At 36.6% G+C, this 27,539-nt stretch overlaps 2 protein-coding genes and 1 long non-coding RNA gene across 6 annotated transcripts; 2 read left to right on the top strand and 1 right to left on the bottom strand.

The window, feature by feature from the left end:
• The first annotated feature begins 1,769 nt into the window (after positions 1 to 1,769).
• Positions 1,770 to 19,196, top strand: pstpip2 (proline-serine-threonine phosphatase interacting protein 2). Its single transcript, XM_082156894.1, has 15 exons — positions 1,770 to 1,928; positions 2,597 to 2,697; positions 3,708 to 3,782; positions 4,376 to 4,410; positions 4,487 to 4,593; positions 6,916 to 6,978; positions 8,035 to 8,133; positions 14,293 to 14,338; positions 15,844 to 15,923; positions 16,223 to 16,321; positions 16,399 to 16,495; positions 17,964 to 18,036; positions 18,160 to 18,194; positions 18,289 to 18,359; positions 18,517 to 19,196. The coding sequence occupies exons 1-14, from the start codon at positions 1,896 to 1,898 to the stop codon at positions 18,342 to 18,344; spliced, it is 999 nt and encodes a 332-aa protein (XP_082013020.1). The 5' UTR covers positions 1,770 to 1,895; the 3' UTR covers positions 18,345 to 18,359; positions 18,517 to 19,196.
• Positions 19,197 to 20,128: 932 nt separating this feature from the next.
• mcidas (multiciliate differentiation and DNA synthesis associated cell cycle protein) lies at positions 20,129 to 26,242 on the bottom strand. The gene is made up of 5 exons (XM_082156895.1): positions 24,591 to 26,242; positions 24,448 to 24,514; positions 24,164 to 24,234; positions 22,407 to 22,517; positions 20,129 to 21,802 (listed from the first exon to the last, which is right to left on the bottom strand). Exons 1-5 carry the CDS (start codon positions 24,627 to 24,629, stop codon positions 21,146 to 21,148), a joined length of 945 nt encoding a protein of 314 aa, XP_082013021.1. The 5' UTR covers positions 24,630 to 26,242; the 3' UTR covers positions 20,129 to 21,145.
• A 248-nt stretch (positions 26,243 to 26,490) lies between these two features.
• LOC309488639 lies at positions 26,491 to 27,465 on the top strand. 4 transcript variants are annotated; one of them, XR_014202223.1, is made up of 3 exons: positions 26,491 to 26,951; positions 27,073 to 27,113; positions 27,236 to 27,465. It is a non-coding gene; the product is annotated as an uncharacterized lncRNA (long non-coding RNA). The 4 variants fall into 4 exon arrangements; XR_014202224.1 differs by having other exon boundaries at positions 27,053 to 27,113; XR_014202225.1 differs by having other exon boundaries at positions 27,053 to 27,154; positions 27,338 to 27,465.
• Positions 27,466 to 27,539: the final 74 nt, after the last annotated feature.

Here is a 27,539-nt window from a genome sequence, read left to right as displayed (position 1 = left end):
GGATTTTGTTTTATTTCTCACAAAACTATAAAGGTACTGGAAAAACTGATAAAGTAATGGAAAATGATACACTAACATTTAAAAGAAATCAATACGACTATTCTGCAAGGATGGATTAAATAGAACTAAAGTAAAAACAATGTTACAAAAGATTTATATTTCAAATAAAAAAAATTTTTTTTTACTTCCTATTCGAAGAATATTGGGGGAAAAAGGCAACAGTGACGATAATTTTTTTCTTGAGCATCAAATCATATTAGAATGATTTCTGAAGGATCATGAGACACTGAAGACTGGAGGAATGATGCTGGAAATTCAGCTTTGATCACAGGAATAAATGACATTTTAAAATATATTACAATAGAAAACAGTTATTTTAAATTGTAATAAGATGAAAGTTTTCACTATTTTTGATCAAATAAATGTAGTCTTGCATTTTTAAAACGCATGATTGCAACTTGCTTAAAGGGATAGTTCACTCAAAAATGGGGTGAAATTTTTTTTCAAACCAAACTATTTCTCAACCTCTTGTTCTAAACCTGAATGAGTTTTTTTCTTCTGCTGAACACAAAATAAGATATTTTGAAGAATGTTTGTAAGCAAACAGTTGATGGACCCCATTGACCATTCCATAAGTATATTGTGAAATATTATGACAATTTAAAATGACTGTTTTCTATTTTAAATATTTTAAAAAGTAATTTATTCCTGTGATCAAAGCTGAATTTTCAGCATCATTACTCCAGTCTTCAGTGTCACATGATCCTTCAGAAATCATTCTAATATGATGATTTGATGCTAAAGAAACATTTATGATTATTATCAATGTTGAAAACAGTTATTTACATTTTTATTTCATGATGCTATGATGAATAGAAAGTTCAAAAGAACAGCATTTATCTGAAGTGGAAAGCTTTTGTAACATTAAACACTACCGTTCAAAAGTTTGGGGTCAGTAAGAATTTTATTTTTATTTTTGGGGGAAGAAATAAAATAAATCAATACTTTTATTCATCAAGGATGAGTCAAACTGATAAAAAGTTACAGTAAAGACATTTATAATGTTAGTAAATATTCTATTTTAAATAAATGCTGTTCTTTTGAACTTTCTATTCATCAAAGAATTTTGAAGAAAAAAATTGTACACAACTGGTTTCAATATTGATAATAATAATGAATGTTTCTTGAGCATCAAATCATCATATTAGAATGATTTCTGAAGGATCACGTGACACTGAAGACTGGAGTAATGATGCTGAAAATTCAGCTTTGATCACAGGAATGAATTACAGTTTAAAATATATTAAAATAGAAAACAGTCAATTTAAATTGTCATAATATTTCACAATATTACTGTTTATTTTTATTTTTATTTTATTTTATCAAATAAATGCAGCCTTGATGAGCAGAAGAGACTTTTTTTTAAAACATAAAAAATGTTTACTGACCCCAAACTTTTGAATGGTAGTGTACATCATTGCTTCAACAAACATTATCTGCACTTACAAATATACAAGAAACTTGTTATATCATCGCAAGTCACCATCTGAAGTATTTAACACATCCATTCATAAACTAGAGGTTTAAAGCAAATGCTGTATTCAGTTGAAGAAAAGTTGTAAGTCGAAAAGTCACCGAAGGCGATTTGAACTGCAGCTCCACAGTTCGGCCACTAGGTGGTGGAAAAGTCCAAGAAAAGTCCGTTTGCTGCTCCACCGCAACTTTCGCTCTCCGGACAGACGTGAAAGATGCGCGTTTAGGACCCTGAGGCGAGTGTTTTATACTCTCCATGTGCACCAGACCATCTCTGCTGTGTGAAATCAGTCACTGCGTTATTACAGTCTGATACGGAACTTCAGAGTCACTTTCTGTCTGAGCAAACAGCAGCCGACGTGATGAGAGAACTACATTTCAAGGATAATTTTTGGGTAAGGGTTTTGTATTTTTTGGGGGGGGATATTAAGTCGATGTTTAGTGAAACATAGTGAAGATACTGTTTATTTACACAATACTAAATGATAATCAATTTATCTGATGTGGTTTACGTTATTTAGCAAACGCTTTATTTTAAGCTCATCTGTCACATATCGAAACAACGTCAATTCCCTTAAGGGAAGTATGGTCAGCACATCCTGAGAAACCAAGTAACATTAGTCCATTAAACAACCCAAATAGAAATTATCTTCTGAAATAATACATTGAAAATACAAATATGCCTGCGTGTTCTTTAACTATTGCCCATGATTCCAGCTTGGGATCTTTGAGACCTTATTTGGCAAAGCAGGCACTAAAGTGCAATTTAGTTTTGTTTTCTTAGCTTTTATTTTGGGAGATATTTCATGTTGACTGTGGCTTTGGGTATGATGCTATGTCTGCCCCTCAGACTTATAAATTACATAGACTGATGGGCTCTCATGGTTAATGATAGTCAACAGTCCAAACCACCATGTTTCTGAAGACTAGAGTGAGGAATTAGTGATCTACTATGTGGCTCTGTGTGGATTTCTGGGTCGGTGTTCAAAAACTGAGTGACTTTTGTGAAGTTACTTGAATGTTTTTTGTGTATTTTTTGTTTATTCTTCAATTGTGTGTGCAGAACACTGATATCACCAGCACAGCTGGATATGACAGCATCATCCAGCACTTGAATGACGGCAAAAGGACATGCAAAGAAATCGAGGACTTCATGAAAGCCAGGTGAGAAGTCACAGTCAACACTTTTAGTCTTACACTTTAACCTGAAGCTCTTGAAGGTCTCACGCGTCTAAATTTACCTTTAGTGCACTCACACGAATATTATGTAATTTCACTGCCTCATGACGAGTATTGTTGCAAGATTTCCTGTTATTCATGTGAAAATGTTTTACGGTTTAAAAAAAGTTCCCATGCTTTGCTAAAGGGATAGTTCACCCACAAATGTAAACTCTGTCATCATTTACTTGCCCTCAAGTTGTTCCAAACCTGTATGCGTTTTTCTTCTGCTGAACACAAAAGATATTTCGAAGAATGTCTGTAACCAAACAGTTTCCCATTGACTTCCATATTATTATTTTCTCATACAATTGAAGTCAATGGCTAATGTCAACTGTCTGGTTACCGTCTGGTTCTTTTGTGTTCAACAGCAACTCATACAGGTTTGGAACAACATGAGGGTGAGAAAATTATGACAAAACTTTCATATTTGGGTGAACTAACCCCTCAGCTGTTGTTACAGCAACAAATACTGGGTTTAAAGTCAACATGAAATCAAAATGAACTGAAATAATGTTTTTAAAATGTTTTTAAAATTATGTCCCTAAAACAAATGTGAATGCATTTGTAAAGAAATGCAGTTTATTTGTAATCCAATGTCAATCTTATTTGCCTAGTCAGACTGATTCATGTCTTGATAGTGCTACAGAAGTATGTAAATCTCACAAAGATGAATGATTTACTTATAGTTTTCTGCATGTTAAACAAGGATGGAGAATATATCAAAGCGGTGTGGAAATGTTTGCTCAGTTTAGAAATTATGAAACATAAAATCCTTCTTATTGCTGTAACATGCTCAATATTCATGTTTCATACAATTAGTAGAACATTTGATTATATTAACAAATAGATTTTAGGCAAACAAGCAGACTGATTAAAACTCATTAGTAATATTAGTATTTCTTCTTGGCTTACATACAAAACATTTATCTAAAATATAAAAACATACTTTTCAGAGCTGCAATAGAAGAGAAATATGCCAAGGATCTGCTTGGTTTGTCTAAGAAAGTGTGTGGACACAGCGAAATGAAGTAAGTACTAATGTCTAGTAATTACAGGTAATATTTTGGTTATGTTTTTACAAATTGCAATTGCTTGAAAGGATTTTAAAGGTAAACCGGTAACTCTTAAGTATTAAATAGAGCATTTGTGCTACGGAAATTAAATCATGAAGTTTCTTGTTGAGAAGTGTGCTATTAATATTATAAGAAATCAGACTATAAAATGAGGAACCTGAGCCATTTTAGAGACAGTAAACAGTAATCAAGCAACCACATTAAAGCACCATAGGAAGGTTCTAGCAACTGCCTACAACAACGTGTGCATGCACCACTTACACTTTTTAGGTTTTTGTCTTGTTTTAGTGGTTAAATTCTTTGATTTGTTTAGGCAGAAATTTCTTAAATGTACTTAAAGTTTTAAAATGTACTCATTTAAAACCTAAACAGTCTCTGTGTTGGTCACATGTTTGTAGTTGGTTTGTGGGTTGTGTCTTTCCTCTTACTATGGGGTGATAAAAAAAAGTGCAACTGTTCTTAACAAGTGACTGATGTCAGCAATTTTACAATAGTTTTATTGCACAAAATGGACGTTGGTTACTCATCAATGTTTTGTCTGTTTTTAGCACCCTGAAACGATCACTTGACGTTTTCAAATTACGTGAGTAAATACTATCTGAAAATGTAATGATTGCAGTTTATTGTTACCCTCCCTTATGTTTAAATTGAATGTTTAGAAACAGAAAATATGAGTTTGTCTCATCTGCATTTGGCCCAAACCATGAGGGAGGAAGCAAAAAAATTAGAAGACTTCAGAGAGAAACAGAAAGAGGCCCGGAAGAAGGTAAGATGTACAAGCAGCATTTCATACTTTATAATTTACTTATTAAAAGTGAAGTGTGCCATATCTGCATTACCAGTGTCACTAAATGGAAAGACTTTTCATATCTGGAGAAAGTTATTCATTAGCGTTCCTATTCATCTCGATGGTTGTTGCTCAGTTGGCACAGGATCTCTTGGAAAAGGCACTGTTTTTTTTTTTTACCCAGGTGTAAAAGCGACCATTTGCTCTGGTGTTGCAAGGAAATTTCAATACTGATTACACAACACGAACACGCAATTCTTCATGAACACTTCACTATTTCGACTATCCTGAGCTGTGAAAACAAAAGCTGCATGCAGGGAAGAATATGTAGCCTCCAACAAACGGTCTGCTACTATACTAAAATGAATTATTAGCAATAGTGCGCTGAGAGTGATGAGGTATTTTTGTTGGCTAAACCGGCAGTTAGCATCACCCTAGTTCCCTCGACAAAAAAATAAATAAGGCTTTTTCATTGGCTTTTGGAATATTGCATTAAAATAAGCTCTCTGACCAACCAAAGCTTATGATTTTTATTAAATACGTTTTATTAATTCCAAGAAAATTGCTATATAATTGCTAGAGTTCCTTCTTTGTGAACGCAAACACGTCTCGGGATTGATCCCGGGATGAGGACCTAGTAACATTGCTGGGATCAGTCCCGGAAGGCGTAAGGATCAATACTGTAAGGGGTGTGTTGCATGGACAGATTCCAGAAAATCACTGGCAGTGTGAATGAACCAAAATCAAACGATCCAAGGACAGATCCCCAGGACACCTTATCAGTGTATTTTCCGGGAATCTCTGTGTGAAAGGGGCTGTAGTTTTCAAAAGCGAGATTCTAAACGCAACGAGGCTGTGAAAGCGGACTAGTGAGTAGGTAACTGTACCTGTTCGGCCTGATGACGTTTAATGTCCCGAGAACCTCTGTTGTCACTTGTAGCCATTTAGTCACTTGTCAGCAACCGCCTTTTTCAAGACAAGTAAAAGCTTTAAAAAGATCACAAGAGGGGATTACTGGTGTATTTTATGTCATAGAATAAAACATGAAAATATATTGAGCTTGTGTTCACCACAGGCAGTCAACCAAAAACCCATTGTAATTACTAATAATTACTAATTATAATGAATGAATTAATTAATTAATTCATAATTATACGAAATTGATAACGTAATACTATTATTAGTAACTTATTATTATACATATTATACATATTTCTATGGCATCACTGTCGAAAAATAATTATTTTGATTATGATTATTTAGATTATTTTGATTTGATTATGATTTCACTTTTTTAACTTTAGTTAGTGTAATGTTGCTGTTTGAGCATAAACAACATCTGCAAAGTTACGACACTCAAAGTTCAAAGCAAAGGAAGATATTTTCTTTTACAGAAATCGCTTTTTAATGACTACAACAAACCAATGAGCTTCTTCACTAACCCTAAAATTTCAAGAAATTCTAGAAGATCTCCACATCATCTACATAAATTCATCAACTAACCATTCAGAAATGTCCTGTTGTTGCATTCTGTATGTTGTCACTTCTTCTTGAGTCTCTCCATCTTTGTCCAACTCCAGTTTGAACATGAAAGGCTAAACGTTTTTTACATTTTCAGTGCGTGTTTGTGTGAGGTAATTGATGCTGCTAACACACAAGCTCTGGAAGCTCCGCCCTCTGTACCGGGAGCAGCAGCTCATTTGCATTTAAAGGGACACACACGAAAACTGCGTGTTTTTTGCTCACCCTCAAAAAGTGACAATTTTAACATGCTATAAAAAAAAATGTGTGGGATATTTTGAGCTAAAACTTCACATACACACTCTGGGGACTTCAGAGATTTATTTTACATCTTGTGAAAAGGGCATTATTGGACCACTTTAACTGGTGAAGTGGATTTACTTATTGTAGTTATCATGAATACTGTAATGTTTGAAGCAGATGCAATAACAAAATGTCAGTAGACTGTGAAGATTTTAAAACGAGCGGTTTCTTCATAAGTCTTCATGCTGTGAAGCCATTGGTCAAACAAACAGATAGCCCAGCCTCCAACTCACAGGATTGGCTGAGCCTGTGTTGCTATGCTGTCTGGTCGGAATGCGCTAAACAAACAGCACAGTGTTTTGATAGAGTTAGAAAATGTTTACACTTTCCAGGTGAATGAACCTACAAATGACTTGCTTATAGTATAGGAGAAAGTATTTTAACTAGGGAAAAAATGACACTTAATTTTCTACAGTACATAATGATACTCGTGTTAAATTGAAGAAATGAAATTAAAAAGATGTGTTTTTTTTTCAGGTAGAACAGCAGATGGACGCTCTTCATAAGCAGAAGGGTGCTCAGTATAAGAAAACAGCTGAGGTAAGCATACATCAGAGAGCAAAGCGTACTCAGGAACTATGTACTGTCTTTATACTGCCTTCCATCTGGGCTTTGCTATAATAGGTGGTTCAGCCCCACTTTTATATGGTAACTTATGCCCTTTATGGGAAGTGTATTTTCTGAAGCAGTGGCAGGAGGGAAGTGAATAAGTGCACCTGATTTTAGCCATACAAAATGGGAAGTGATCAGTGCTGAATGGCATTGTTCATTAACATGACCGCTTCTTATTCAAACTTAAAAAAGTTTTGAACTTGATATATTCAGGTAGGTTTCCTTATTTTTTATTTGCATTAAGGTTTCCCATAAAGCATCCGTATTTCTTAGCTGAGAAAACACATGACCCATTTGTGGAAATAAACAAATTTATTTGTGTACCTATCTAAGATAATTGTGCTTTTTAAAAATGACTTTTTATTACAATTTTCCACATTTAGAATAACAGTAAAGTTGTCAAAAACACATATTGTAATAGCTTTGTTGCTTTTTCTTCACTATCTGCTCAACTCATCCATTTAAATAAATATGATTCAAATATTAGAAGGTGATTAATACATAGGCATGATTAGTCATTGTCTACGTTTGTGTATTCTATATTTTTCTGCCTTAATCTCTAGATCACAATGTTTTTGAGATCATGAGAAACATGCGTTCAGAAAAATGTGTCCACTTTTAGTTGGTAGTGTAGTATTGTGTTTCTGTATACAGTATAATAAAGATGCATAGACAGTTTTGGGTAACACTATATTTTAAGGTAATATAGTTACACGTTACTTCATGCACTTACTATAGTAATAACAGTAAATTATGCACAATTGCAAGTAACTAATCCTCAACCAAACCCTAACCGTAACTCTATAGTAAGTTCATGTAGTTAATTAATATTACTCAGTATTTATCTAGAGTAAGTACAATGTAACTACGTCACGTTAAAATAAAGTATAATGCAATTTTGACCGGAATATTATAGCTCATATATAATATAGATTATAGTTAGACATAAGATGCATTGGTTAAATGTCAATGGGTATTTTTAAGGCAAAGAAGACCTATGATCAAAAGTGTCGAGATAAAGAGGAAGCAGAGCAGAACATGAACAGAAACGCCACCACTAGCAGTTCCAAGCAGCAAGAAAAGGTATGCAAGTAGAAGAGTGAGTGTGCATCTGTGTTTTCCTATCCTGTATGACCGCTGCAAGAATCTTGCTTTCATTTACATTTTCTTTGCTGTTGTGCATATTTAGAAGCCTCTTTTCTTTTCCTGGCTTCATGCATTTTGCTTTTACTTGCACTTTTTACAGTGTTAGCAAGGCATCACTTTATTGATATTCCTCTGGTTAAAGATTGATCCAAACCCTTAACTGTTAACTATTAAACTTCTATCAGTAATCTGAACCGATTTACAAACAGACTCCATTTTGTAATGGAATGTCAGTCCATGGATAGAACTACCCGACACAAAGCGGCTGCCTCCATGAAATGTATTAAAAAAGTTATAGACTATCCATAGACTAGAACGGTTATAGAGTGCATCAGTGCCCGCCCACTTTTTCAGTGGCGTTGGTTCCGGACGTATTTTTCCCGTTCATTTCTCCCATAGGGATTTAAAAAAAGTCTTTGTTAAAGTGTTATACGCCATGATGAACAAAGCGAATCAGCTACGAGGTGAATCACAACATTATAACTTTGATTTGAAGCAAAAAAGTATTTGAAAAACTGACAAAAATATAAAGGTACAAGACTGTACTTAACAGCTTTAGTGAGGGAAAGAACTACAATCCCATGATGCATTGCGAACAACATAAATTAAAAACTATGGAGAAATTTAAAACTACTCATGGACAAATGTTGATTATGTATACGTAAAAACAATGTAAGATTATTGCAAAATATGCATGTTCAAACATTTAAGTATTTTGAGAGCGGTGTAGGGAGACTTGATTACGTCATTCGCAGTGTTTCACTGGAGTGGGCGGAGCAAAAGAGCTCTTTTGGCACATTTTGGTTGTTTCGACTCTGATTGGTGTAATTTTCTGTACAGCATCATGGGTAATGTAGTTTTTCACCATGAATTCCACTGTTAAAGGTCCCATGACATGAAATTTCCACTTTCTGAGGTTTTTTAACATTAATATGAGTTCCCCTAGCCTGTATATGGTCCCCAAGTTTCTAAAAATTGTAATCGGTGTAAATCGAGCTTTTGCTATTTTTCTCTGCCTTTGAGAAAATGGAAGCTCAACCGGGCTGATCTTGAATCTCCTCCTTATGACGTTATAAGGAGAAATGTTACCTCCCCTTTCTCTGCTTTGCCCGCCCAGAGAATATTTCTCGCCCATGAGAAAATGAGCTAGGAAGTTGATCGCGCGCGCGCGATTTTAGTTTGTCCACGAGAGATATCATGGCTTTTGAGCGAGCGAAGCATAATAATTGCTCAATAATTGGATGTACAAATGAACATCGAATGGTCAATACAGAGCTGGGCTTGCTGAACGTCGGACAAGTAAGTCAACAAATTATAAGTGTGTTGCTTTACTGTTTATGGTTACCTAGCTTGTTACACGTATATGTGGCTGTCACATTAGCTATGCAGTTACTTGCGCTAATGTAAAGGTAGACAGCATCAAGTTACACATACTGTAACGCGAGTGTTGTACATTTCTTTGTTATTTGGATAACCGTTTTCCTGTTGGATTTATGGCGCGCGCGATATCCGCATTTCAAGATTGCAGAGCTTGATGTAATTGTAATAAGATCAATTACAGACGTTACAGATATCTCATGAAAAGGCAACAGTAGGTTCGCGTTAGCTACATGATGATAACTGTAAACCATCCGAATAAAGTACCGTATCCAGACATAATATTTTAAACTAACCATTCGGAAACGTCCTGCTGGAGCCGCTGAGTTGCAACTTCCTCATCCGTTGCTTCTCCATCTGGATCAGATTCTGGGTCAAACTGAAATGCTTGAACGACTGCGTGTCTTCGTGCCCATGCAATATATCCAACATAAACAAACATGCATGGTACCGTTGCGCAAGATGGTCAAGGCCACACCCACCCTCCACCTTGCGCCGCCTTTCTCCTCCTCATTACTATTTAAAGCTACAGACACCGAAACGGCCTGTCTGAAGGAAGCTCATTCTGGGACTGGCTTGTAGTGGCTATAATTCTGCACCGAGGCTGAATTTTTGGAAAGAGATTTCAAATACAGTACTAAGGACCACTAAGGACTATATTAAAGCCTACAAAAAGTAGCATGTCATGGGACCTTTAAACACGATTATTTTAAAACTACGTTTGAAATAATGCAGGCTGACGTCTTTAAAGGGATGGTTCGGAGTAATTTCAACCTAGGGTCCTTTGCACCATGACCTCGAGCCAAACACCCCCCAAGAAGCCTTTTTTTCCCTTGGTCGAACATTATTAAAGTTAGAGCTTATTTAGAGATATCAGCCGAATGGCTTAGTGCAGGCGCTAATGGATCCTATGATGTATCTCGTAAATTACGCCACTAATAATGCCCAGAATGGTACCAAACTTCTACAGTAGTACAAATAGGTTCTATACTCATAAAACGAGGCATTGGAAAGTTTGTAAGTACATCAGGAGTTCCGAGTTAGCGGTAGCATAAGCCATCAGGCAAGTGTTATTTAAATAAACTCTTGATGTACTTGGGTGGGAGACATATAAGCCTGAAAAAAGTTTTTATTTTTTACTTCAAATATTACACATAAAAAATATTGAGTTGTGTTGTACTGACTCTTGCATTTCCCACAATATATGTGGTCTTTTAGATTTTGTATTTGAAATTGGATTTATTCACCAATTTGTTGCATTCGTGCCTAAAATTGTCATATGGTGTGACATAAAAGTTATTCTATATAAAATGAAAATGGGATATACTCTCCCTAAGTAACTAACTTCAACATAAATTGTTTTCATTACTATCTTAAGATTTAACATTTCTTTTGTGCAGATTCATTAGATTTTGTATTGTTTTTCTAAATCATCATGTAAAGTAAGTCATCTCTCCTCAGCCTTTCCAGATATTTTAGATTAATTATGTTAAACCCGGTTATAAATCTATGAAAATGCTTGTGACTCTTGCTGATACTATTTCTCTTGTGTTCCGTTGACTTTTTTATGATTTATAATTAAGAAAGTATTTTTACTGGCACAATTCTGAATGTCACACCAAATTATATAGTGTCACGCTATATGATGAAATGCACCACTCCACAATTTGTCAATGCAAAAAACTGTATTTTATTTGCATTCAACATTCAATTAATTCAATTCAGTTAACATTAATTAAAAAACATACTAACATTGTTTTAAAACTTTTAAAATTATAAGAAACTCATAAATATGAGTAAATCAAACACCATCTCACTTCAAGAACATTAAATTAAGTATAAAATTGAAAAGAAATACATTAATTGTATAGGTAATTTAATGTTCACTATTAAACATTCACTATTATCATTGAATATGTTTTGAATAGTTATTTATTTATCATTAAAAAAGGTGTATGTAATATTGTGTGACAAATATATCATATGGTGTGACTTAGAAAAACAGTCACACCATATGATAACAGTGTCACACCATATTACATTTACATTTACATTTATTCATTTAGCTGACACTCTTATCCAAAGCGACTTACAATTGCTATATATGTCAGAGGTCGCACGCCTCTGGAGCAACTAGGGGTTAAGTGTCTTGCTCAGGGACACATTGGTGTCTCACAGTGGATTCGAACCCGGGTCTCTCACACCAAAGGCATGTGTCTTATCCATTGCGCCACTACCACCACCATATGACGTTTGGTTCAGTTAAGCTAATCTCTTGGTTAACTAAAAACAGCTAGCTTATACTTAGCATGTAAATTGCCACATGGCAGGAATGATTTTTAAGAATTAATAAGTAAAATTCGTATAAAAGTGTTTAATTTTTATGTAAATAATGTCACACCATAAGACACAAAACATTGACCACTAGTGAGCATATCAGATACAGAGCTTTTTAATTAAAAATTAAAAAGCCAGAACTCAACTCTTGACCTTGCAAACCACTCCAGAGATGACACTGCAACTTACTGGTTGAGTGTGGACCTCTTCATCATAATGATGTCCAAATTATTGCCTGTTCAAAATATAGATTGCAGTGTCACACCATATGACGCCCATTTTACGGACAAAATGTATTTGGCCAGAACTTGCTTTAAAATCATACACAGACATCAACACTTTCTGTGTCTGTTGAAATGGCCTAATTCTGTTACTTAAACTGTAAATCTATCAATTATTTATACTTTGCTGATATATATTGTCATATTAGTAAGGTCACACATATCCCGGACAGTCACACCACATGACAATTTTGATGTTTAGATAAAAATTTGAAGGAGAGGTCTTTATACACCAACTACAGCTATGGTATGCTGTAATAATATCTTGTCAGAGGAACAACATGAAGATATATATTTTTAACAAATACCCATTTTTATTAGGTTATGACATCATGGACGGGTAGAATTGCATGTCATGTCTCCCACCCACTTACAAACTTTCCAATGCATCGTTTTAGGAGTACAGAACCTATTTGTACTACTGTAGAAGTTTGGTACCATTCTGGGCATTATTAGTGGCGTAATTTAAGAGATACATCACGTATTGGAGTTGAAATGACTCCGAACCATCCCTTTAACAGAAGCAAATACCATCGATTAACAACCTTGTAGCTCACAGCAAGTTTGTCTTTAAAGGTTTATAAGTTATCGTTAAAAATCAATTTCTCAATGGAGAGAATGAATGGCGTTTTACTTCCGGAACCAGACTGTTGCACTCTTACACTGTTACACCAAGACTTTTTAGAGGTTTTTATACCTCTTGTATGTAGAACTACTTTCTTATGCATCTTATTTATAAAAAGCCCAAGCGTAATTTCTGTTTTTAATGAATTAAGCCTGCTCGTCATTTCAGAAGACTTGAGTGGTTGTTATGTGTGTGGGAGATTAAGTGTGTGGGAATTACTTGAGTTTGTGCTCAGAAGTGTTCGACAGTGTTTCTAATAGAGAAGCTGTATGTTTAAAAAAGGAAAAAGAAAACAGCCACCTCACTACTTGTCATTTAGCAGAGAAACTGAAATATGGAGGAGAGCACTGACAAGACCTGTGCGTGCGAGTGTGTGGGGGCAAAAGAGAGAACAGGAAAAAGAAATAGAAATAGAAAGTACTTTCTGTAGATAAAAGAGGACTTGTTTAGTTTAGTACATTTAGTACAGTGACTGTACCTTACTGGAACTTCCTCTGGATTAAAGGATTTTAACACATTCCAGCCAATTTGAGATGATTCTAGAGCGACCTGGTACAATCCAAACGTAGCTGACACTAGTTATGTTTCCATCCAAAGGTGTGAAGTTAACTTGGAATATTGGAATTGGAAAATTGAATAAAACATTTGCCAATAAAAATTAAAAAAGCAGCGTGTCCATCCAATGTATTCAAAAGAACAAACTCGACACGTCCTGGGAAATTGGCACAACATATCGAATAAAAATGGAAGTTGTTGCAATCACTGTGACTCTTTTATCCTACATCATAAATGACTTGCGTCTCAAAGCGCACAGAAGAAACTGCTGTCATCGTATCTTGCGTTCATTGTGACATTTGCATATGAATTCTCATTCGGTTTCCTTTCCTTGCATCTGTTTTATCATTTTAAAACAAGCATAATGCATACACAAAACTGTAACACTATTCTTGTGCTGCCCTGCAAGCACTTATATGTCCTTCTGAAAATTAAAATCTAATTCTGTTTGGTGTGTAAGATGGCGTTATTAGCATATTGTGCCTGGAACACTTTCTTTTCTAAATGGAGAGAAAAGCAAACATAAATTCAGGCCTAAATTCAGCGTATCTCCAGAGAAGGCAAATGTGTAAGGATAGCAATGCAAAACAAACCAGCAAGGCCACGCATGGGAACAGATGACTGCCAGAGCATGTACAGTACTGTGAATCATCGTAAAACATGGCAGTAATGTTGGAAGTATTTGTGATACCCTGAGGACAAGACTCTTGAAAGGCTATAAAACATGTGTAGCGAGTCAACCATATGTCTTCATCCGTTCAGAGAGTAAAAATAGACGCGATAGGAAACTACTGTTTTTAGAGCACAGCTAAAAAAGAGAGAAGTGCCGTTTAGCTGTCTTTAATATGTGCTGGTAAGATGTGAATGACCGTACAAAGACATTCTGTTGTAAATGATGTCACTCTCTCATACTCTCTCAAGCTGTACGCCAAAACACAGCAAGCCAAGCAGACAGCAGAGGAAGCCGGTAAGAAGATGCACTAATACTTATATTAATAGTAATACTAATAATAATATTCTTTAAATAGGGCTGGGCAATATATTCCGTTTTTAATGATTCTTTTGGGAATATAAAACTAAGCAATATTGAATATTGTAAATTTTGTTTATATGCTCTTTTTTGATCTGGCTATTAAGCTTCTTTTATTAAGACCCCCTGTGGTGAAAATCCAGCTTTTATGTTGTTTGAATGTCTATGTGGTGTTTTTGATATGCTTTAAGACTAACCATGTGCAAATTCATAAGTCCACACCATTGCTGAGTATTTTCTCCTTAAAACTGCAGTGAACCAAAGACAGTCTCAAAATCGCTGGTGTTCTGACGTCACAAACTACCTTGTTACCAATCACATCAGCGTGCCGGCGGGCTTTAGCATATCATTAACTATTCTCTGAAGCAGTGGAGTCTCGAGAGAAGCCAGGTTATCCCGGTATATTTTTCTGTTGATATAAAAAAATCTGGTACTTTTTAGTAATATAGCGGGTAAATGATGTATATTATGATGTTATGATGAACTATATGCCTTTCTCCACTGACAATCCTAGATGTTCAAAGCGTTTCTAAGGATACAGATTTTTAGAAAAGCAGACTGAGATCTGAAGTTGAACATAGTTTGTGTAACATTAGCAACACATTATTAGCTGTTTGATAACATAGTCAAGCAAAAGGCTAATCGGTTAAATTACCGTTATGTGTCCGACGTAGTAAAGAGCGATACCATTGTGCAGCGTTTACTACAGTAAAGTTGGCCGAGTGAATCTGTGAGCTGGTGTGAGTGAGTGGAGGCGGGGAAAATTTGCATATTCATAGATCCGCTTATGATAAATGTATTTACATTCAAGCTATTTAAAGGCATGAAGTGACTTTTAAATATGTCATTTTGGTGCTCATAGATGAGTTAAAGAGAGTCAATCCCATTGACCCCCCATATTAAAATCCTGTTTATCCGGGAGTGACGCGCTGCCAAGATGGTGACGGCTGGCTCCGCCCACTTTGGGCTTCAAAAATGCTCTTCAGAAACCTACGAGTGAAGTCACGGACACTACGTCCATATTTTTTACAGTCTATGCTATAGACTAATTCTGCAGCTTGTATATATGAGAGCATTAAGACAAGTGAATAATATACCGATATATTGGCCAGAGGGATAAATTGGCTGATTATTGGTCATTTTGAGCACTGCTACTTAATATACAGCATGAATGAGGGTAGTCTGATTCCCAATAAGTCTTATGAGTCGGTTCTTTTAAGTGAATCAAACACATACATCTTAATCTTTAAAACCTACTTTTATGTTGTTCTTAAGGCTTCTCTAGTTAGTTACTGAGTAGTTGTTCATATGTCAATGTGTAGTTAATGTGTTGCAAAAGGCCTACAAATATTGTCTTTATTTAGTTGTATTGCCCAGCCCTACACACAACACAAATGTTCTATTTCATTTCTAATTATGCCCTTTGTTTGACTGCGTATTAGACAAGATATACAGTCAGAATGTGTCGGCGCTAGGGAAGATGAGAGAGGAGTGGCTGAAAGAGCATGTCAAAGCATGTGAGGTGAGCGCTACGCCCCGGCCTGCATCACACACCCCGACACTGATGACTGCTTTTCGCATCTGATCGATGACAAAACAAACCTGATCATGTCAGGTCATGCGAAGCCTGATCTTGAAAATGGGTTGTAAATGGTATTTCATGTTTCACAGCAAAACCATTAAACGTCAAACGAAAATTCTAAACTACTGAACGACACAAACTGTCTGAATTCAAACATGCTTTAACAAGTTATTTTTATGGGGTTGTTTTATAATGTTATGATCTTTCTACTTTGACATCTCATGTGCATGTTGCTGCAGTTTTTTGAGAAACAGGAAGTGGAAAGGATCAACATGCTGAGGAACGTAGTGTGGACCCATCTCAACCATCTCTCCCAGCAGTGTGTCACCAGCGACGAGGTAACCTGAGCTGTGCACCATCAGGTAAGACCCACATATGGAACTTGCCTTACCATGTCCACTTCTGTTTTATGCAGATCTATGAGGAAGTGAGGAAGTCACTGGAGCAATGTAATGTTCAAGAAGACATTGAGCATTTTGTCAACCTCAGAAGAACCGGAGACAAACCGCCAGGTAATCTCAACGAGTTTTTTGTCACAATCCACAGAAAAAAAGATATTTCCTCACAGATTTCACATTGGGTTCAAGTGAATTTACCACATTGACCAACAGAAAGCTGCTTGGTTTGAAAGTGACTTTCTTGTGAACTGAACTCCATACATTACAACCAGGGCTTGATATTAACTGTGGCTAGTGGTTTTCTAAAGTTACTAGACACTCAGCGTTTTCACTGGCCACAATTTTGACATCGATACCATAGGGGGAAAACTGCCACATATATATTTTTAATATTATCTTATAATTTGGCTGCATGAATATTAGGCTGCTGTCAATTTCAGACCTGACCCACGGATCCATTATACGTCTGTTACACATGCGTTTTCTTTCTCAACTGTTTACATTCACTGAAAACAAAACTTACTGTGTTTACATGAAAACTCGTCAAGACCGGCATTTTGACATTATTTTGCGTGTATTTGACTGTTTAAGTGCAATTTGCAGCGAAAAAGAGCTCAATTTAGTACTAAGAGGCAGCTTTATGTGCGCTCACTTTGGGTATGAGCACAAATGTGGCGAAATTCAAACCCTGTAACACCAACAATAATTATCCAGAGCAAATGAAACGAGGGAGTGAGGGGAGGCAGGTTTGTGTGTCAACTCGCTGTCGGAGAGATGAGAGAGCTAGAAAGTGCCGCTGGTATCGTATATCTATTCTGCAGAAAGAGTATTGGAAGCATTTGGATTATTTCAGTATCAATATGTATCGAAAAATCTATATTTTTGACAACACTACATTGCACTTTATTATTTCAGATGTCTTTTTAAAAGACTACAATTGAAAAGTGTATATATTATATATAAAATTCAACCCGCCCAGGTGTCTAGTAGGAGTGACTGTTACACGCCACTGCTGAAATCCACACGCATTTGGCGGGTTTTAATGTCAAGCCCTGATTACAACACTATTGAAAGGACAATGGATCTTTATTGCGCAAAATTGAGCAGACATTTCACCAATGTAACTGTACTTTTACTTTGTATTTTGCTATGTAAACTTTTAGCTTTAATTTAAATAGAAAATAAATTGTTCATGTACTCTTGTAAATTGTTCTGTTCTTGTCCTTGTATAACAAAAAGCATCATAAAAGCACCATAAAATTCATCTATATGACTTTGAACATAAAAGTTTCTGATATTACATATTCCAATTTCATGCACTGTGTTTAATTACAAGGCAAAACCTGGTTTGAATATGCTGCAAATGAGATTTGAGGTGGTGGGGATTCAAATTTCCTCACATCAAGCTATCATTTATCTTCTGAAAAGTTTGGTCTAGTTTTATTGTGCTTTTTTGTCCTTATCAGAGCTTGATGGTCCGCAATAAAGTAAAGAGCAGCGTTACACTCAAATATAAGCTTGATGACATTTTATGTTTGGTTAAACTATCCCTGTAATGTTTGTTAAACTGATATTTCCTCAGCACCTGTTCCATATGAGAACTTCTACAATAATCAGAGATCGGCTGGAGTTCGCTCACTTCCAACAGCTGGCAGGTGACCCCTCACTCCCTACAGATGGATCTTGCAAACAGACATTCAACGATTAGTCAGTCACTTTATTTCTTACGTAAATTCCTGCTTTTATATTATCTTATGTCTTGCTGTGTTATATTTCAGGAGAGCAGCAGCTCCTCCACCGCCAACTGCAGAAAGTATGAAAATATTATGTATATAGCGATGTGTTTATACATTCTCTTCTGTATGTTTGTACAATTCCCAATTCTTGTTGTATCTTTCATCCTTCAGATGATCCTTTATACTCGACTGTAGCGGAACCAGGGTACAGCCTAATACGATACTAATAAGAGCTTAATTCGGTAAGAATTCTTGAAGGAATGTAACCTTGACGTACAGTTTACAAACAGTAATATTAATGCTAGAGCAAGTATTATACAGTTACTAATGTTGTTTATGAATCTCTTGAATGTTTCCTTGAGGAAATGGTGTTTCAGTTATTGTTATGTTCTTTTCCAGTCTTCGCAAACCCTTCTGCTGCTCAATAGGAATACAGTGAAGGCATTTGCGACTTTTTCCATCAAGGGCTGAAAAGCACATTGGTTATCTTCTAATGCTGTTGCCGGCATCCTCACACTGTGTGGTGAGAATATATATTGTGTCCTGGCATGAAGGGGGTGTTCATATCGCTGTGTAAAAAGCATCTTAACTACCACCCTTGCAAACAGAGTGAGTTTTGACACTATTGCATTTGCGTAGTGGTAAAAAGTCTAATCTTGAAGTTCTCACTACATTGATAACAATTGATCATCAAAACATTGTAAAAATCTTTGTATTTTAATCACTGTAAAAAAGGTTGACTAATTTAGATTAAGGAATTTAAAGGTGGAGTGCACAACATTGTACCTCTAATGGTTCCAAATGGAATTGCAGTTTGTTTGAGCAGCCTGTTTAGGCTCAACCAATGGCGTGAGTTTGGGGGCGGGTCTACCAGTTTGGCTAGCCAATGGAAGACAATTTTTGGTCATTATTTTTACATTTCTGTTCGGTTCAGCTAGTGGTACACACTTCACCTGTAAAGCAGCTTTTAAAAGACCACAAAAAGTATAATTTATTTCTTATGTAATATTCTAGACACTGTCAATACATAGTCCTGCACCACTGGATACGTTTCTTCAATAAATGTATATATTATTTGATCCCATTGTCCATTGATGAACAGTGTGGTATGTCAGCTTTATTCCTCTGTTGAGGAGTGTCCTTTTGAGTCATGAATAGAAAACATTTCCAAGATGGCTGCCGAGTGAACAAACTTGAGTGTGCAACCAGTCGATATCCCATAAGGCCATGGGAGCTGAGGAGCCGTCAGATTTAAAAGTTGAACAGTGAGTGCTGTACCTGTAGAAACTGAGTAAGTCCTTGTGGTTAAATTGTTTTTGCTAATACATAAAATAAGTAAAATTCTAAGATTACGGATATACTATGTCCGTAAAGTTATACATACTACATATAACCAGCATACACTCTTAAAGTCGGCATGAAACAGAAGTTGCGATAGTCTTTTCTTCCCTATTGGATGTATATCCAAGTGAAACGGTTTCTTGAACAAGAACAAATGTAGGACCGGACTTGATTTTGTCCATGAGGAATTGATTGGATGATTGTGGTTTGCTATTGGACGATCTCATGTGAGTGACAAGTTGCCCCGCCCTCACGTCAGTAAACACATCATCAGAGAAGAGAAAAAAGCCGCAAGAGGGAGGGGAAGTTACTTTGATTAAAGATTACGAGGACACATGAATTTAAAAAATGAGCACAGATGAGTCATTTATAACAAATACTGCAATATTCCTTAAAAATAAGAACACTCAATTTTGATTTCGTGGTCACTTCAAAATTAAAGGATCCAAAAGTGCATTGCCATGCAATAGAACCATTTTTGGTTCCCCAAAGAACCTTTCAGACAGTGAAAAGTTCTTAAAATAACCTTTTTTTCTTCTTAATCTGAAGAATATTTTTATAATCTGAAGAACCTTTTTCTACTTTATACATATAGCTTTTAATGCTATGAAAAGATTCGATGGATGTTAAAGGTTCTTCATTGAACTATAGATTATACTTTATTTTTAAGTTAAGGCCTTTTCACACCAAGGACGATAACTATAAAGATAAAGATTTAGTTCTGAAAATCATTCTAAATGTAACAGAATAGCAGAATCCACACTACAACTGAAACGAAAACAGCACAGAGGAACAATATTGTTCAGAATATTTTTTTCCAGCTGATAAATCCATCCTGCTTTAAAGAGCTCGAACATTTAAAGTGATGGACAACAAAACTGCAGTGCACGCTTGAAATAAACAGAATGATTCTGTCTGTTGGTGTGGACGCTAATATAGTCATCATTATAGTTATCACTCTTGATATGAACATGCCTTAAGGTTGACCGATGACTGAGAAGTTCTTCACAGAATTCAGTTTATACTATGAAGGTGTGGGAATTCAGAAGCATCCTTAATCAAATAAGGACTGGCTGGTCTAAACATGGAATACTCTTTGAATCTTAGGTCCTATTTAGACTTGGAATTAAGATGCGTTTTGGTCGATCGGATCACAGGTGGAGGACGCTAAATACAGGTGTAAACGGGGTCTAAAACGTTTTGAGCCACTTTTGACCACTTCCAGAGGTAGTCGAAAACACATTAGACAGGATTGTTTTCGTAGTGTAAACGCTCATGAGGTCAAATGCGACCGTCTTCTCTCCGCCTACTGACCTAACGCGTAAACATTATGGGAAGATCCAAGTTTGGTTTGAAGACGAAAAATGTACCAAGCATGATGTTCTCTCACCATTCCTGATTTATAACACACACTCTGCTGCTCTACGTATGTCTTTCCGTCGTCTCCGGTCTCATTTATATGTAAATTGCGCAAGCTTATTTCTTCCATTAGATAAAAAAAAAAAAAAAAGCATACATATACCCAGCCATAGACCCTCCCCTCAAATAAATCAGGACAGAAGTGGTTGAAAGTGGACAAAAGAGGCAGATTAAAACACCAGGTGTAAACGGGTATGTGTCTCCCTCGTCTAGTAGTGATCAGATCGTTCAAAACGCAGGTGTAAACAGGACCATATACTGTATCTGTTCAATGCTCATTAGGAACCCAAAGGAACCGACAAGATCCAATTGGTGTGTGAGAGGTGAATGCCTTTCCATGTGGGAAAACCTTTGTCTTTACTGTACTGTGGTCTCTGATTGAGGTCTTGAAGCACACATATTTCCAATCATCACTGTTCATGTTCAGATCAGATTTGATGGATGGGGTTTCCGTAACCACCCGAAGTCCCTGGAAAGCCCCAAATATGTTCTTCCTCTGTGCGTCCAGCCCTTCAGAGGACATCTCAAAGCTTTGATTCTTAGTCACCACTGAATCTTCTAATAGTTGTTGAGGAGCCGGTTCATCCTGGTCCAGCTGGGCCTTCAGATGCTCCAAGTCTACCTGTGCAAGTTCATTATCAAGCCTGAGCTGCTTGGATCCTGACGGACAGCTCAAGCTGGTGTCTTCACAGAGAAGTCCTTCACAGAGAAGCTCATTCCAGCTGGACCACAGCTGCCGCTTGACCCCTGATGTTGGGCTTTGTGTGTCAGAACTGGTGGAGTTAGTTAGAGCTGTGGAAGATGGATCCGATGGCTTTTCCAGTGTGAGCAGAGAGATCCAGGAGTGTTCAGAAGAATGATCCTCTGTTGAGCTCACAGGCGTACAGTGTGACACAGAGTCTCTCTGGAACGAAGTTGTCAAGATCTAGAAGACAGGAAGTGGAATTGAAAAACGGTCATTTGTGGTTAACGTGATTTCACCAAGTAGGACATGTTTCTGGATCAACATCCTTGTTGATCCTGGAACAACTTTCCAGTCCATCAGACAGATCTGAGGGATGTTTTTTTAGTTAATGTCAAGTTTTGGCTTACAACAAGGGTTAGGGGCTTCTACACCATTCTTATATAAATTACGGGTTGGGGTAGGGATATGGTTAGGACAGTGTTTTTGGACAGGAATGTTGTTCCAGGATCAAACGTTCACAGTGCATTTACTTCCAAATCTGATGTATTTCTGGGTGAAACAGGATCTTAAATTAGAAAAATGGTTGGACGGGACTGGATTCGATCAGGAATTGATTGGAGGATTGTGTTGGTGGTGGATGGACAGTTTTTTCTTTGGAAAAACATGAACAGATGAAATGTTCACAATAAAACCAGGGTTGTGCAGTAAAAAGGTAAATAAGTTGACTTCAAAATTGTGATTGTCATTTGCCCTTCATGGATGGAAGAGTATTTCTTATTGTGTAATCACAATCATAAGGAACTCTGATTTATACTCTTATTTATATAAAATAATGATGCTTTACATCTAGTAATGTAGCGTAATGCTCAGTCTGTTTAGCCAGACTTCTCAGCTGGGCATTCGTCTCCTTCAGGGCGGATATTTCCTCTTGCTTTCTCCTGAGAGTGGCATGAAGCTGTGGAGAGAGACGCACATGGTTATTACTCAGTAATACAATTAGTGAAGTATGCGAGCGCTGGTATGGAGACATCAGAGATGATGTGATTCATCTGGTCAAACATGTGCTGTCAAAACATCACGCTCAGAATGAGTTCATTCAGAGTCATTCAGTTTGCATACTTGAAGAATCATTGTCACAGGCAGAAGCTTTCATATAGGAAACTGAATTGGACGACATGCCACATAATTTGAATAGATTACCCAGTTATTTGGATTAAAAATATAAGGATGGATTGACAAAGTGTGGCCTGAACGACTCTTGCTTGCAGTGATGAGATTTGATCATTTATGAGTCACTAAGCAATAAAACACAACAAATAGGGAAGTGGTCTTCAGTTATGTCACATAGGACATTTTTTCTTGTGGAAATCAGCAACTGCAGCGTGTGAATATTTTCTCATGACTCTGTTGTTCGCTGGTTCCCTAAAACGATTTGATCCCAGGGGTTACATTTGTGACTGACATTTATCGAACGGGTCAAAAAGGTGTTTTTTACACGACATAAAGCTATTTAATTCCAGTTTGCTCCTCAGAAAAATATGTCTAGTTTTTTTTACATTAAGTGAGACAAAGTAAAATTGCAAAGAAATATACTTATATTCTTGGTTTATCATTTCTGTTTTGGTATAGTAAAAAAAAAAAAAAAAAAAAAACTGTTACTTTAGTGTTTGCAACTTTGAAAAATTGTTGGGTTTGAGAAATTGAGCATACTTTTACAACTGTGACAAAGAATAAACCACAAAAGCTTGTTTAGATAAGGCATGCAGTTTCAGTTTCAATTGTTTCATGTGTGCTTGCAAATATAAGCAGCCTCGGACCTGTGCATGCGTGGGTACATGCACGCCCGTGCTACTGAACACACACACACAAACTATTTTGAGTATTACAGGCTTTACCACAGAAATGAACTTTATTCTCAGATCAAGGGCATACGGTCAGTCAGTTTAAAAAAGAAATACAAAACCTGTTCTATAAATAGAAAAAAACTTCTCCATAAAAACATAAGCCAAAAAAATAAAATAAAAAAATTGTTCTCTACAATGCTTGATAGGGTTCTTGACATAAATGAATGGAAAATATGAAAAAGTGCACAAAAAAAAGTGAATCTCCCTGATTTTAACACTATTAACTATTTTAACACTATATATTTATGATACAGGGAAAATTATATAATAATAAATAATAATAAACTTTATTTTTAAATAGCGCCTTTAAAAGGCATCTCAAAGCGCTTCACAAAGCATACACCTACAGAACAAACAATGCATTAATAAAATAAAACAATAAAATGTATAATAAATAACAATAATATAGCAATTATAAACAGTTATATAAAAGCTACCCTAAACAAATAAGTTTTCAGGGAAGATTTAAAAACACTAAGAGATTCAGCTTGCCTAATCTCCAAAGGCAGGGAATTCCAAAGTTTTGGAATTGACCCATAGACCCATATAGTTTGGGTTGGGGACAAGACAGAGCAATTCTGGCAAATTTAATTAGAGACGAAAATAAGGCAAGTAATAATTAAAGAAACACAATAAAAAGTTTAAAGCAGTTATATTATGAGATGCTATTGTTAAAGCTGCACTGTCTCACCCCCACCTGTCTATTGAGCTCTAGAGAGAGATCTGTGTGTTCTGATACTTCATGTGTGGCTGGTGACTGATACTCGCCTGTGGAGAAGAGAAAGACTATATTCAGTGTTTTTTAAAAAAAAATTTTTTATAAAAATATAACATATAAAATAATACCAGCTACTATAATACAACAATAATAAAAACACAATGACATATTTTCAGTTTTCAGGTGTAAATTCGTATCTGTATCTAATTTCTTAATTGTTTCTAAGTGCTTTGTCATTTTCTCAGGTCTATAGAACTTCTCACCTGTGGCAAAGTCCAACAACAGATCTTCATTAGATGACTGGATGTCTGGGCTTGCTCCATTATCCTGCTGATGAAATTTCATAAAATGACTCTCAAGCAAATTCTTAATGCTTTTTTCTTTCGTCGTACTGTAATAATCCTACCATAAAATAAGACAGCTGAGTGTAGAAGCAGGTCTGCATGGTGGAGTGATGCGAGTGAGAGTGTGCGCACACAGTGTTTCTGTCAGACCTGGAGTGACATCACAGCGCGACCGTTGTCGTCAGGTGCGCGTGTTTGTAGCGACGCGTCGCGTGCCTCGAGTCCGCGCGCTTCTGAGCGCCCTTCATTTCAGCGGCAACCGAAGCTCCTCCGCCTCGCACGCTGCTCTTGTGTACGTTGGAATCCTTCACATCAATATTAATACTTCATGAGTCGTCCATAGCTGTTTTTTGTTTAGAAAACTACGCATTCTTAGTACAATTTTAGAAGAGAATAAAGTTTTAGGGTGTATGAACATCTCATACACCCTAAGAACATCTCTAAATGTTCTTATAGTCCAACATTTTACATTGCAACAGTTTCCACCTGTCCTTTCCAGTCATGTGGTCTATCTATTCTATTGATAATGTAACCACGACATGGTGATAAGAATAGTTTTATATCCCCTTCTAGGTCACAATATCACCTAGAAGTTTTTCATCTAATATTTTGTTTTATTTTAAGCTTTATTTCAATTACCAAAAATGATTTTTAGTAGTTTTAATTAAAAATAACAACACTTCATTTTATTCCATTCTATTCTAGCGGAAAACACTGAGCACTGAGTAACACGTGGTTCAAGATCTATCTTCCCTGCTGGAAATAATGTTGTTCATTATAAACCTAACAGATCACTCAGATCATTAGGATCACATCAGCTAGAAATACCAAGGGTTCACACTAAGCATGGTGAGTCTGCTTTTAGCTATTATGCTGGAACCAGCTTCCAGAAGAGATCAGATGTGCTCCTATACAGAAGTCACATTCAAATCCAGACTCAAAACACATTTGTTTAGCATTTACTGAATGAATACTGTATCTCCGACTGATTACACTGTATCTATCACAGAAAATATGTTCTGTGGGGTGCAGACTGGAGTCAGTCCTAGAGCCTCCGAACAAATCTTTGGTGTGCGGAATGGATCGATTCCTTTCCTAGAGCTCTTCCTGTCCGATTTTAGGTGAAAAATCGGATTGGAGACGTCCAATAGATTACTTAAGCGCGCTGAAAGAACACCACAGACACTGTACAATCCACATGGGAAAATCTCACAGTAAAACAAGTAGCTGTGAAAAATATGATACACCGGTGGTTTGCCAGACAGAATCTATCTATCTATTATCTTTTATAACTGTATCATCTTTATATCTCTTTTAATTCCTGTTAATAAACTGTTTTAATTTTCCTTGTTTTTATTGTGTGATTATTTTAATTCCTTTCTGTGTAAAGTACTTTGAATTAGCATAGTGTATGAAATGTGCTAAATAATCTTGCCTTGCCTTGATGGGTTTGTCAGGAAGTACACTAATGTAATTATTATTAATATTTTATAGGCTTTTAAAGCAGACGGATGTTAATGTGGAGCCTGAAAGCATGTAACTCAATTTCAACTTTCAAAGAGTCTGAATAACAGACTATAATTCATATAATGCGAGCTTCTCATACAAAGTTTCTCAGGGGAACGTAAAGGTTCTAGGGGGAACGTAAAGGTTCTAGGGGGAACGTAAAGGTTCTAGGGGGAACGTAAAGGTTTTGCCAGCGAACGCAAAATATCTCAGGGGAACGTAAAGGTTCTAGGGGGAACGTAAAGGTTCTAGGGGGAACGTAAAGGTTTTGCCAGCGAACGCAAAATATCTCAGGGGAACGTAAAGGTTTTGCCAGTGAACGCAAAATATCTCAGGGGAACGTAAAGGTTCTAGGGGGAACGTAAAGGTTTTGCTAGTGAACGCAAAGTTTCTCAGGGGAACGTAAAGGTTTTGCCAGTGAACGCAAAATATCTCAGGGGAACGTAAAGGTTCTAGGGGGAACGCAAAGGTTTTGCTAGCGAACGCAAAGTTTCTCAGGGGAACATAAAGGTTCTAGGGGGAACGCAAATGTTTTGCCAGCGAATGCAAAGTTTCTCAGGGGAACGTAAAGGTTCTAGGGGGAACGCAAAGGTTTTGCAAGCGAACGCAAAGTTTCTCAGGGGAACGTAAAGGTTCTCAGGGGAACGTAAAGGTTCTAGGGGGAACGCAAAGGTTTTGCTAGCGAACGCAAAGTTTCTCAGGGGAACGTAAAGGTTTTGCCAGTGAACGCAAAATATCTCAGGGGAACGTAAAGGTTCTAGGGGGAACGTAAAGGTTTTGCCAGCGAACGCAAAGTTTCTCAGGGGAACGTAAAGGTTTTGCCAGTGAACGCAAAATATCTCAGGGGAACGTAAAGGTTCTAGGGGGAACTTAAAGGTTTTGCTAGCGAACGCAAAGTTTCTCAGGGGAACGTAAAGGTTCTCAGGGGAACGTAAAGTTTCTAGGGGGAACGCAAAGGTTTTGCTAGTGAACGCAAAGTTTCTCAGGGGAACGTAAAGGTTCTCAGGGGAACGTAAAGGTTCTAGGGGGAACGCAAAGGTTTTGCCAGCGAACGCAAAGTTTCTCAGGGGAACGTAAAGGTTTTGCCAGTGAACGCAAAATATCTCAGGGGAACGTAAAGGTTCTAGGGGGAACTTAAAGGTTTTGCTAGCGAACGCAAAGTTTCTCAGGGGAACGTAAAGGTTCTAGGGGGAACGCAAAGGTTTTGCTAGCGAACGCAAAGTTTCTCAGGGGAACGTAAAGGTTTTGCCAGTGAACGCAAAATATCTCAGGGGAACGTAAAGGTTCTAGGGGGAACGCAAAGGTTTTGCTAGCGAAAGCAAAGATGTCCCTTTAGTGGACTGTTTTTCCCAGTCCACTGTGTCAGGAACATTACCCAAGTTAACCTTTAATGTCTATTATTTATGAATCATGAATTTTAACCACTTTACATAACTTGATATTGCATTTATGTATATCAGTAACAAAACAATAACATTATCACCACAAAATTGTTCATCTGCATT

This window comes from Leuciscus leuciscus, assembly GCF_965113295.1.
Source record: "Leuciscus leuciscus genome assembly, chromosome: 24".
Classification (NCBI taxonomy): domain Eukaryota; kingdom Metazoa; phylum Chordata; class Actinopteri; order Cypriniformes; family Leuciscidae; genus Leuciscus; species Leuciscus leuciscus.
The sequence above is the reverse complement of the archived record's forward strand: the minus strand, read 5'-3'. Positions and strand labels throughout refer to the sequence as shown.